Raw genomic sequence first — 13596 nt, forward strand, 5'->3', positions numbered from 1 at the left:
TATAACATATTCCAAGCTGGTGCGTGCGAAAATTCTAAAAATATATTTTTATGACGAATATTAATATTCATAATTAAAAAAAAATTAAAATTAATTATTTTTTTAATGGGAATGGTATGTTAGTGACCAACATAGATGTATGCGGAAGTTATATTTTTGCAAAAAAAATTGAAAATTTAATATTTATATGATTCAAGTTATGGTCATACTTTTTAATATTTCATACCCAAGCCCCCATTTTTTTGAAGAAAAAAATGTTTCATTTTGTAGCTATTAAGTAGCGCTACAACATATTTAAAGCTGGTGCGTGCGAAAAATTTATAAACATGTTTTTATGACGAATATTAATATTCATAATTAATATTTTTTCGAATTTTAAATTTTTGATTTCAGAATCGGTACCGCTGGGGTCTAGTTAGTACAGTGTCCAAATTTTAGGTTGGTGGCACCAGTAGAAGGTATCGAAAATGGCCGCTAGAATATCTGTATTCTAGGATCACCTTGGTGTGTGATATAGGTTAGCAGTTTGCCTTTTCTACTATTACGTACATTAATTTAAATTTATCCTTGTTACTATGAAACTGAAAGTTGCTCCATATATTTATGAAACTATATACAGACCATTTTCTGATTATTAACTAACTTTAAAACTGCACTGGTAGCCAAAAGACTGGTCTATAAATAGCCCACCAAAATCAAATGTTCGTAAGAGTGTCTGATCAGAATGCAAGGTTTTCATTTCAGATTAAAATCAGAGAGATTCCACGCATAAAACATCATTTCAGACACCAAACTTTCGATGTGCGACTTTGCTAATTGCTAACATAGTTTTTTTTTTATTTAAATATTCTAATTAAACTGCCTATGTCATGTTATGGACAAGAATAAACTATTTGTTAACTTTGTGAAACAGAGCCAGACCTTTCTAATCGAATTTCAATAGAATAGTAGCAATTGAGAATTCGACATGTCGCTTTGTTTTAGATTAAACTACTTACCCAAATGACATAACTTTCAGTTTATACTGACTTTTGAACATCACATACTTCCTTACCTTGCTCTATAATCTAAATATTAACTGATATCTTCATAATCTTGATCAAAACGGATGAAAACAGCCAACTCACCTTACCAGTTCGAAAAAGAACCAGACGTGATCCAAATCAACTACACGTTGGGCACGCCATCTAGTGTTAGCTTTGCAAACATTTGGGGTGGCTTGAAACTACGAATATTTACACTCGTCTTATTTGCTAAGCAAAACAATAATGTACTTTTTTGTGTTCTTATATAACAAGTAAATTATAAATTTGAAAAGATTTAATCAATCAATTTGATTTTATATGCAAAAATGCGTGAGAGCACGCTGTTTTTGCATTCCGATGGCCCTGCTTGTGGAGCTAGGGTTTCTTCAACGCAGGTTTAGTTGTAATGAACAAGCGACTGAAACGTCAATAACATGATTAATCTTCTCTGCCTAATGATTCTGTACAGATGTATTGACGATATAGTTCTGTGGGGAAAGATGGGACATTGTTAGCATCTCAATCCCCTATTATAGATATAGCGTCGCGCATCTGAATAAAGGCATTATAGTCCAGTCAGCTGATGGCGATAAGCAGCCAGCCAAAAAGTGTAATGAAATGGTAGGGTGGGGTAAGATAGGACACCTTTTCATTCTATTTTCTCGTTCCGTTTAGTAGTAAACAAAGCACATTAAAAGAATTATAAAACTGTATCCTCATGACTCCTATACACCATTGTTAATTGTTTAAAATACGATCAGAACATTAGGATATTATGTGCTAAAGGTGTCCCATCTTTCCCCACCCTACTATGTTATTTAGTTCACAGTTTTAGGCACACAGAAGCTCAACATCTTTTCTCTAAGAGTATGTTTGGTATGTAGATAGACATAGCCAATACACGCTATAGTGTTCTGTGCACGGACCAGTTGACTACAATAAATGTGCAATAAACCGGAACGCGTTATTGGATAAATGAAAAGAAATTCGAGGAGAACAGGCAGCCTGCAGGTTTTGAATTGCATAGCGGCATTGTATTTTGGAATCATTTTGCATTGCACGCTGCGTTGTACGGCGCCTTTACACGGCAGGTTTGTTGAAAGATGAAACAAAACCAATAATGACGATGCACGGTATACTGGTCGCCTTGGCAACATGTCCTAATATTTACCGATGCTCCCTAAAAGTAAATTTTCGCTCGCATTGTTCAGGTTTGTAAACAATTTTCGCCAAAGATCCTCAGTAGAACCAAAAATAATATTTTACAGTTTTCTTTGCAGTTTTCTGTAAATATTGATTTAAAAAATAACAAAAGTGGTCGCACCTTGTAATCGATTTAAGCCAAAAGGGATAGTAAAGCAGAAACAGATGTAAAATAATGGAATGTCCACATTATGTTGTTCTAGAGTATAAGAGGATGCTGGGGGAAGATGGGACACCTTTACATTCTATTTTCTCGTCCTACGTGTTAGTAAACAAAGAACATTCAAAGAAATATAAAACTGTATCCTCACGACTCCCATAGACCGTTGTTAATTGTTTAAAACACGATCAGGATATTTGAATATTATGTGCTAAAGTTGTCCCATCTTTCCCCACCCTACTGTATAACACATTGGCTCAAACATGTTCAATAAACTTGAAGATCCAAACAATAAATAGTACGGTATAGAAATAACTTAAAGCCCTGTTGTTAGATTATATGTCAAATTTTACATAAACATCGAGTTTAATAAATACGGTTATAAGTATTTAAAGCGTGATAATATGAAAAATCGGAATGACTTTACAAAAATGTAATTAATCTTTATTTGGATATAAAAGTACCGTGTACTTCGAAACGCACAAAATTAGTATCGTCTAGTCATGACAAGGACCAGGCTTGTCAAATTACAAGCTCCTTTCGGAGCTATTATCCGTTATATCTGTTATATATATAGTGAGCGCCACTACGGCGAAATAGGGATGATAAAAGTCATCACGCAAATCCTTAGCCGGTAACAGAATCTGTATCATGATTGAAATTATCTTCAATGAGATATGTTTGATATTCGATACAAGTCACGCAAATAAAACTTAACATATAGGGTGGAAAAGACGGGACACCTTTAGCACATAATATCCAATTATCCTGATTGTGTTTTAAACAGATAACAACGGACCATGAGAGTCGTAAGGATAGGTATTTTTTAACCTTTGAATGTTCTTTATTTACTACCATATGGAACGAGAAAATAGATCGAAAAGGTGTCCCATCTACCCCCACTCTACTATATAGTATGATGGGTTAAGATGGGACAACTTTAGCTTCTAATACTAAAGCATTCTGATCGTGTTTTAAACAATAAATAACGATTCATAGGACTCGTGAGCAAATATGCGTTTAATTCTTTGAATGTTCTTTGTTTAACAGCAAATGGGATAAAAAATAGAAAGAAAAAATTGTCTTATATTTCCCAACCTAAACCATATGTTCACAATGGCAATATTTTCATCATTTAATATATAGAGATTATTAGGAAGTTGTCGATTTGTCATTCCTGCTGCATTATAAATAAATTATACAACGTGTATGAGATGAATCAATGTATACGTACGGCTTCCTTTCGTTCTGGGTTATTGGTAGGTAAAATTTCTGCACAATCATGGCGCTACTCTTAATTGTTAATGTCCGAGCTGTGCGTCACTCGAGAGTCGTGACCAGCCAGCGTTTTAATATTAGCAGTTTAGCGTCGTTTCAGGACACACCTTACTATATACATAGCTGAGTTATAAAAATATTTTTCGCAAGGATAAATGCGTCGCATGCGGAAGGCCGAGGGCTATTTTGTTGTAAAAGGGTTGCTATTATAGTGACAGAACGGTAGGGCTTTGGTGCTGCTTTCATGTGTCGGTTTAACGTTTGAAGGTACTTGGCATCACGATTCGTCAAAATATAAGGAACCCGCTAGGTCTAGGTGGATCACATTTATGGAAACCATCGGTGTATAATTGAGAGTCGGCTATGCAGAGCAGTGAAAGTAGCTGAGAAGAATATAAGTTTTTATTGGTCCAAAATGTTGGTATTGTGTTGTTGATATCGAAATTACCTTCCTCTGTAACAACAAACTCATTATAATTATTTGTGACGTTAACGTGCTTAAGGAAAGAACAATATTTTGACTTCCTAAAGTTTATTTGAGATATAGTTTTCGGATTAGGCGTACGTCACTCGCAATGTGCGCTGTAGTATATATAGTTGTACATTATATATATATATATATATATACAAGCAGGTGCCAGCTAATGTGCGCAAAAATAATTTTCGTATTACGACAGTTTTCTCAAATAAACGAATGCAGATTGAGCTGCGTCGCGAAAGTTTCAAAAGTTGTAAAACATTCCTTTTTTGCTTCGGTTCATTTGGGTTTTCTGCCATTTGACCGAGAAGGAGAGTTCGTCCTATAATAACGAAGCGTAACCAGGAGCAAGTGCATAAAACGTGCGTTTTTTTAATAAAATTTAAGGTCCGTCGACGTCGCTTGTCTAAGGGTTATATAATCCATCGCAATGAAAGAACTGTAATTTAAATAAAACAGCTGTTTTACTTCCAGAACAAATGTAATAATTCAGTTAGTAAAAGTAATAAGCTGTTTTCGTTCAAAGTAGCAAAAACGTGTTTTAAAAAAACACGCCCGTTCGTTTTTTTGTTTATGCTTTATTATGCAAAGCAACGCGGTACAGCGAACAGCTTTAAAATTCGCCCATCAATTGCTTATGTTACTCGGAATACTAGCTATCATTTTTTCAATGTTCTCAAATTATTTTCATCAATTTAATAGTACAATTCCGTTACCATATTTAAAGCGTGTGTTTCTGGCTATCATATTGTCAATATACTTGGGATGTATTGGTCAATAATACAATTACGTTACCTTTCTATAGAAGAAATATGTAACGGCACATATGTACGTTTAATATAGACGCAGTCGTATAGCAAAGCCATAGACGCAGTCGTATATATAGACGCAGTCGTATAGCAAAGCCATTTATTTCATTGCATTCGGTGACGCATAACCAGACTTGTACATATCCCCATATCACTGTTACACTGCATAATGTTTCTCCACATTACTTGGAACTGAAACGTGAATAGGCGTGAGCTCATCGTTGATATCATTTGCATCAATGCGTATAAGACGAGACAGTGTGCTTGAAATACGCAAACAATAAACAGATTATAGTGTGATATGACACGGGGGGTATAAGCTGTGATATAAACAGTTGAGCACCTATATCCTGTGTTTTATGGTTGTGTTTAAACAATTAACAACGTCTTTTTAGAGTCGCGAGTCTACGGTTATATTTCAGTGTAAATATATTTTTTTACCATCAATTGTGACAAGAAAATAAAATCGTGGACCATCTTACCCCACCCTAGAATATGATCCAAAGAAAATTTAGGGTAAATCAAAGCAGTAAGACGCGGATGGTATTCAGTTTTGTATTTTACGGACGAAAACGCTGTTTTACTACGACAGACATGTCGTAGTAAATAAATAATTTGTAGAGTGATTTGTTTAATGTTTTGTATACACTATCCAAATTGTTGCAAAATCTCGGCAACTCAATGCTCCCACGCTCTAAACAGTTACAATGCCGTTGACGCGAGATTAAACCGAATATGAGAAAAAGGCGCTTGGCAAAGCAAACTTATTGAGCTGCACGGTTTTAAATTCAATACCTTCGCGCTGGCGGCTCGACCACCAAGCAAGAGACTGCAGTTGCCCGCGTTGTTTTAATCAGAGCAAATGCGCATCTTGTGAGTGTTTACCAGTAGCTTTATAGTCAAGTACAGTTAATATAAATTTTTATTCGTAATTTCGATAAGTCGAGTAATCATGAGATTGCACGTTTGAGAGGAAATGAATAAGTTAATCAGATGTAATTAGTCAGACACCCTTTCCACGAAAGCCTCGTAGTGAAGCAACAACAATCTTGTTTTATTTCATGACGTATAAAAGAGCAGTTACGTCATGACAGGCGTGTCAGTCGCGTAGTATCAGCCCACGGCAACTGTCGTGTTTAAACAGTAGGTGGAAAACGCAGTGGGGTTTGGACTATTGAGAGATTAATACATAAAATAGGTAGAATGTTACATAAAAAAACGCCACTTAGCTGGACAGCAACAGCCAAAAGCGCAGATTTCTTTTCTAAAAAGAAATACACTTTTTGACCTAAGGCGCGGACGTTTTGCAGAAAGATTTACGATTTGTTTTAGTTGATCCAATGATCAGACGTTATGCAAAAAAAGCGTAACAGTTTGTTTTAGTTGGCTGTAAGATCCAATGCGACGCTGAACGTTTTTACTTCTCTGGTGAAATTCCAAATTGAATTGAAACGTTTTTTGAGGGATGCTAAGTGAGTGGCTGTGAAATTGCATTGTGTGTTCTATACATAGTAGGTTGGGGTAAGATGGTCCGTAGTTTCATTTTAATTTATCGTCCCATTAAGTAGTAAACAAAGACTGTTTACTGTTTAGCGAATTGTATAACCATATCCTCACGACCGTAAAAGCGATATTGATTGTAATAAATCGGTTAGACAATGGGGTGTTATGCATAATATCCCACAGTGCTACACAGCATACACATGGTATGCGGTTTAGTATATATATAGGTCAAATATGTGCAGCGAATTGAAAATGAATTTTCTCCTGACTCGACCTCACCCAGTAAACAGTATCCTAAGTTCATGCTTTTCATCCTATGGTATTAAACATATCAATTTAGTAGAATAACCCCCCTTCTGAGCATAGGACGTGCCAATTAGTTGTCGTCGTAGCAGCGTAACTAGCTATTGAAAGCCAAGCAATTAAGCGTGATGTATAAGAATGTTTTATCAATTGATTCTAAAGTATCGACAAAAGAATTTTGATTTGTAGTTACAGTTTTTAAAATAGGAAGACTTTAATATGTTGTAGGCTATACGCAAAGTTATATTCAAATACGAATCCCGTTCATTTCATGCATTGACAGTATATAGCCAGCGGCAGAAACCTATATTTACTGTAGTTTTATAATATGTACGTGGTGCGGCAATACGCAGACTAAACTATAAAGTGCAAATGCGCTACGTACAAAACACGTTACGAGCAACAACTCTTTATGATTAGTTTACCCGTACCTTATCCATCCTGCACAGGGTTTTACAATGTTAGGCACATACTTGGTGTATACTGTCTTTGCGATTTTAGCTTCTATATCAGAAGCTCACGTGAGGTTAACCTTTCCCCCAGCAAGACGTTATGCATTGGATTTCCTGGACAACGGGCGAACTAGAGGCCCTTGCGGGTTCCAACCGTACGCAGGTACAGTAATTTTTTCATAAACTTGTGCGTTTATGTAACCTATAACAAAACCTAACTTTGACGCCGTCGAGAATCCACCATTAATTTTATCAAAAACATTATAATTATATTTGTTGTTAAAATTAAGCCTTAAATCGTAAGGTAAAAAAAATTGGGTGTAGTAATGTAGTAGAACGATACAGTATTTAATGTAACTATAAATTTGAAATTAAGGATGTCTTAAATTATTAATGGCGCTCGCTTGCCCCACTGATTGGCCAAAGGCACACGATCACTGTAATTTGGGCAAGAATTATTGAAATTGGATAATTGTTTAAGAGATTATCTATAACGATATTAGGTTTCTTCTGTTGTAGGGTGGTCCAAGGTCATAAACTGTTGTAAACACGCTAATTATACAAGGCATTATGCACTGAGAGATTATGTGCAAACGTGGAGATCATGAATTTTTAAACACGTTCTACGTTACTATACAGATAATCGTTTTCCTTCAAAGCTGAAAAAATAATGGTCAGCGAATGGACTCTTGGAGCTCGAAACTTCTTTGTTGTGCCGCTTTGGTGATAGTAGTTATTTTTTCAGTATTTTAACTGCTTCGGTATCGTTTCAGGGGCACCAAGAACTACACTGATAGAGGGCACGAAATTAAGAGTGACATGGCACCTCGCGTACTCACACAGGGTAAGCGCATGATGTTATATGTAAGAGGTATCACAACGGAGTAAACTGTAAAGTGTACACATCGATCAGATTAAACGGGTTCTCCCATTAATATCGTAGATAAATAGTCACATCAAAGTAATGCTATATACATCGTTCATCGAACATACTTTTGCAACAAAACTGCAACTTTCTCTTTCAGGGCGGCGCACAAATTCAGATTATAAAAGAGAATCCCTTCGTCGTTGTGACCAGTCTTACGGGCGGAGCGTTCTTGTTTCAAAATGATTCAACGTAAGTTAATATCGTAACCTTTTAATCTCAACGTCTTAACCTTTTTACGTTGTACATAACCAGAATTACAGCTAAATTTGCTTTATTTTGTTTATTTTTTACAGTCGCCAATATGCTGACGTCGTTTTGCCGGTGAATTACACTTGCGACTCGTGCGCTATTCGTTTGTTCCGACAAGCTTCTGAGTGGGGTGGTGCATACCGATTTTGGAGTTGCAGTGACGTAACCATTTTACGTCATCCAAATGCGTCATCGGCAGTTTGTGCAGCCACTCCAACGGCTGCACCAATCGGTAATGGAACCGGTGGAGTGATTGGAGAACCAGAACCAACAGCCCAACCAAGACCAACTGGAGAACCAGAACCGACAGCCGAACCAAGACCAACTGGAGAACCAGAACCTGAACCAACTGGAGAACCAGAGCCAACAGGAGAACCAGAACCAACTGGAGAACCAGAGCCTGAGCCACAGCCCAATGGTGGTGGGCAAACTGCTACTATGAACCTGTGTCAACCAGCGGAACCACTTCTATATAATCAATGTTATGTTGGAAAATGCTTGAACAACGGCACCTGCGATCCAGTCACTGGGTTATGCAGCTGTGTGAAACTTTTCTCTGGTGATCGTTGTGAAAATAAAGGTATTTCTTCATAATTGTATTCTTTGTATCAGAACTTTAGATTTAACTTTTTTATTGTTTTGTTCTTCACAGATCAATGTTGGGTGGATAGTGATTGTGGACGTGGAAGATGCATAGACACCAGGAGCACAACTTATCCTAAACTTATGTGTTACTGTGAAGCTGGGTGGCATGGAGAGAGTTGCGATACAAGTGAATATGAATATTATTGCACTAGTTTAAGTGGGCAAAGTAGTTTGCTCATTTGCCTCTTATGGAAGGTCCAAATTCAGTTGTCACTCATCTGTTTAAAATAAGAAAATCGCCAAAATATTTACCCATAAAGTTAAAGTGTGGTAATTAATAAACGGGAAAAATGTGTGTGGAATAGAACACTTATGGTATAACAACTGTCATTGGCCTGACAGTCGATAAATAAAATGCATTCATTCAGTGTTTTTAAAATCATAATTTGGTTTCAGTTATAAACTGGTACTCAGGTTTCCACCCCTTGTAATATTTCCCAGGCTCTGATATCGTTGTTCAGCAAAACTATTCGAGCAACCCTGATTACTGGACAAGAGAGCTCAGTCCTGGGAACATCTACGTTCACTGGAGACTTGTGAGAAATAACACAGAAATTGAGATTGCTGTTCGTGCTAAAACTCTCAGTTGGGTGGGCATTGGTTGGAGGCCAAGAGGTTTAACAACTAGATGCAAGAGTTTCCCATACAGCGGTTCTAGGCCTACTTTGGACCGAGCTTATATGGATATTGTGACAGCTTTAAAGAGCCAACCAATTGTGGCCGTAAGTTCATAAGATGTTATACTGTGGCATGATTGTACTTTAAATGTATGTGTTATTTCAGAAAAATGCAACATTGGATCCAGAAATTGAAATTGAGAACTCGTTGCAAAGTAATATTGTAACTAGATGTTCCCCTGGTACTGGCACAGGTACACAACCAACTGGTCAACCGGAACCAGAACCGACAGGAGAACCAGAACCAAGACCAACTGGTGAACCAGAACCAACAGGAGAACCAGAACCAAGACCAACTGGTGAACCAGAACCAACAGGAGAACCAGAACCAGAACCAACAGGAGAACCAGAACCAGAACCAACTGGTGAACCAGAACCAACAGGAGAACCAGAACCAACTGGCGAACCAGAACCAACTGGCGAACCAGAACCAACTGGTGAACCAGAACCAAGACCAACTGGAGAACCAGAGCCTGAACCAACTGGAGAGCCAGAACCAACTGGAGAACCAGAACCTGGTGCAACCCAACCACCAGGATCACCACTGACTCATCCGATGGACTGTATTGATGTTGTAATTGGGTCAGTTAAAGGTAAAACCACTAAACATTAAATATTCTGTGTTTCCTGTCATTGCACAACCCAAACATACCACTACAATATGTTGAATGAAAATGTAACTTGTTTTATCGTCGCATGGCAAGGCAACAACAGTTGTTAAAACATGGGTGTTCCAATTTTCAGGTAACCTTCACAGGGTGCAAGATATGTACACAAGAGATCGTTCCACACCTCGTGCAGATGCCTTCTATGGTGGAAGTGATGATATTACTGGTTCTGCTGGTTCCCAAGTAGATGGTTTCACCACAATTGTGTTCCGAAAGAAAACTAGAGGTTAATAAAAGCTTCTTACAGTGTTTTTATTGAGTAATTGGGCTTGCGAAGTTAGATAAATAAACATTCTTTGCTTAAATTTACTCTTGTTTGGATAGTTGCGAAAACATGAGTGGGGGTAAAATAATTTACCAAAACAAATATTATGTGTTGTTTTACAGCGATACTGCAATGTGACCACAGCATAGTAGATGCTCCAATGCAAGTTGTTTGGGCAATTGGACAAGGTCTTGATTCGTATGGTCACCGTCCAGGCTCTGGCCTTGAAGCTTGTACAGCAAGTGACTTCAAGTCAGTTTAACTTTTGCTGTCCTAGTATATTTTAGTAACAATCACACAAAAAGTGCTCCAAAAATATTTTACCTAAAACACAAAAATTGCTCAAAATTTATTTATTAGAAACCCAAATTTACATTATACATGTGGCCCTAAGAAAAAGTCTAAAAATTAAAAAATACCTGATACCTGAATTTAATAAACAATAAATCATTTTTAGTCTTCCATGTCTCCTACCACACTACCTATGTATTATTTAAATACCTTTGTTCTATTTGTTGAAAGGTTTTATCGTCATGACGAAATTAAGTACCATGGCACTAATCGCTTACAGCGGGGTTCCAGTACAATGAACTTCTATGGTGAGAACTTTAATTGATAACTTAATTATAAAGTTTCTTTTAAACACCTGAACTCGTCTGAAAGCCGTATTTTTAGCGATTTATTACACCTCATTTGCTTTTTTTCTGTTCTTATTAAAATATGTGGTGACATAATTAAAATGCAGTTACAGTTATGGTCAAACAGTAATGTGGTAAATGCAATATACTTTTGCACTGATTGTTTGTATAGATACATACATTAAGCAAGGTAGAAGAACCCAGTTTAGGTTTTCAAACTGTGGTGCTAAAGCATCAGTTTTCACCCCCCATTTAGAAATTTAGATCATGTCTCTCAGGCAGCACAAACGTTAAGCTTATATTAAGCCTACAACAATGTTTTATTTATTTGGTGCTTCTGTCTATGTTGTATCCAACCCATATTATCGAAACTTGTTTATAGCCTACCTACACTGCTTTCAATATCAGATTCCTGTTTTCAGCACCATCCACTGTATTTTCATGCATAGCTCTACCTTGTCTGGTTCATTTTTATTAACAGCAATTGATTAACACTAAACTATTAAAAAACCCTTTAAATATAAAAGCTACATTGAAAATTCACTATCATTTCAGAAAACCCTACACCCCCAACTAACAGTCCTGCACCTGGTGTATGTTCCACTTTATCTGGTGAATACAAATTACCAAGATCATGCGACTCATCTGCTGCTAATTTCAACTGCGAGTATTTCCTTTCATGGACTCTTGACTCTTCAACCAACGCCATTCAATTCACCCTAAAAGTGAGATGAACATATTTTAAAATGTTAAATCGGCTTTTATATTTTTTACACGTCAAAATTGTCATGTTATGCCAGTTCAGTTTTTTGACACATATTGGAGTAGAAGTATACACCTATTTTGGTTTAAAAAATGTTGGAGTACAAAATTACAAAAATCCTTTTGACATGATAGTCTTTTAAATTATAGAGTCAAAATTTCAAATTGTCACATTTATATTTTTTGTTTTAACAGTCCAGACAAGCAAATACAAGATGGATCGCACTTGGTATTAGCTCAGACAAAAGGATGGCAAACACAGACGTCATCAGTGCTTATATTAATAGCCAAGGCACTGCTGTGGTTCAAGATAGGTATGTCATACGTGTGCCTGATATTACCGTATCTATTAATATGTAAATATATTTGCATGTTAGTGTATATATACATGTATCTGATGTAAATCTGTAAGCTGATTTGATTTGGGCCATAAACATAAACAAATGGCAATGAGTTTGTTTTAATTATATCCTGAAATCAAATAAAGTCAATTATTTCTTATTAATAACTTATGTCTCATTTCTCATTTACAATGAAAAATAATCATTAAATATTTAGTTGCACTGTCATGCCTTGGTCTGTTACTTTATCAATCTCCATATGACTTCTTCGGTTAGTAATTGTGATTCCAAAATTCCAAAGTTTAAATAAGCGTTATTCATGTGTGGGTTTGTTGCTATAGTATCACAGTGTGGGAGTATGGGCTATAACGTCACATTGTTTTATTAGTTGTGTTTAGATCACCATATATGCAGTTAGTCGTTTATTTATGGGGATGATAGTCATGTTTCATTTGAACCAACGTTTAAGGTTGTAGGTTCATTGAAGTGGTACTTATTACGTGGCAAGTGGTACTTGTCACAACTTGAGAGCCATGTTTCAGCTTAATGATGTAATTCCAAGTGAAATATCCTCTCACTGCTTCTTAACCTTACAAACACTTGAACTAAGCCACAATAAGTGTGAGCAGATCTAATATAAAGTCTTGGATTACAGCCAGGCCAATTATTCCCACGGAATAACACACTTTAACCAACAGTTGCTACAACAAACATTACTAGTTTAAACTACTTTAAAAGTACCTTCCCAAAAACCTATTGAATATAAAGATCATTATAATGAATGAATGAATGAATGAATGAATGTAACTTACTTTATCCTTGCATGGCCGGAAAACGACGGTAGTTATCACACGGGTTTAACACCTCGTGCCAGCTTACGAGTTACCTTGTATGTTACTTTGTGGGTGATTATTTTTTGGGGATTTTTTTATTTTTTTTGTATGGCTGATAATTTGGACAACCCATTAGTGACCACTGGGTTGGAGCATTTGTCGTTAAGTGTCTTGCCCAAGGACACATACGCCCACAATGGTATAATAACTATCAAAAATGCACTAAATATAATACCAACATGGATAATATAAATAACAGTGAATAAATTGACAGGTGGGCAACTGGTTACACTCCACCACCAGTAGACTCTGTCAACTCATTATCGGGCATTAGTGGAAGTTATACAAATGGCGTCATGACTTTTCAGGTGAATTGCTA

The 13596-nt window shown here is 36.5% G+C and overlaps 2 protein-coding genes across 4 annotated transcripts in view; one reads left to right on the forward strand and one right to left on the reverse strand.

Moving 5' to 3' along the window:
* LOC100180346 (40S ribosomal protein S15Aa) overlaps positions 1–1217 on the reverse strand; it is a 3940-nt gene extending 2723 nt beyond the window's left edge. Inside the window, exon 1 of one of the 2 annotated variants that reach the window (XM_009862629.3) lies at positions 1128–1217. The gene's annotated coding sequence lies outside the window, so the exon portion shown is untranslated. The other variant, XM_009862630.3, reaches the window with a different exon arrangement.
* Positions 1218–7177: 5960 nt separating this feature from the next.
* LOC100180169 overlaps positions 7178–13596 on the forward strand; it is a 10316-nt gene continuing 3897 nt past the window's right edge. The window contains exons 1-14 of one of the 2 annotated variants that reach the window (XM_018814952.2): positions 7178–7374; positions 7985–8055; positions 8237–8328; positions 8433–8968; positions 9041–9160; positions 9475–9755; positions 9817–9967; positions 10028–10303; positions 10455–10604; positions 10766–10895; positions 11166–11242; positions 11837–12006; positions 12239–12357; positions 13492–13585. In XM_018814952.2, coding sequence (XP_018670497.1) covers positions 7218–7374; positions 7985–8055; positions 8237–8328; positions 8433–8968; positions 9041–9160; positions 9475–9755; positions 9817–9967; positions 10028–10303; positions 10455–10604; positions 10766–10895; positions 11166–11242; positions 11837–12006; positions 12239–12357; positions 13492–13585 — 2424 coding nt within the window. In that variant the 5' untranslated portion in view covers positions 7178–7217. Of the gene's footprint in view, positions 7375–7984; positions 8056–8236; positions 8329–8432; positions 8969–9040; positions 9161–9474; positions 9756–9816; positions 10304–10454; positions 10605–10765; positions 10896–11165; positions 11243–11836; positions 12007–12238; positions 12358–13491; positions 13586–13596 lie in introns of both variants that reach the window. The other variant, XM_009862635.3, reaches the window with a different exon arrangement.

The sequence above is a fragment of the Ciona intestinalis genome, unplaced genomic scaffold (genome assembly GCF_000224145.3).
Source record: "Ciona intestinalis unplaced genomic scaffold, KH HT000016.2, whole genome shotgun sequence".
NCBI classification, from domain to species: domain Eukaryota; kingdom Metazoa; phylum Chordata; class Ascidiacea; order Phlebobranchia; family Cionidae; genus Ciona; species Ciona intestinalis.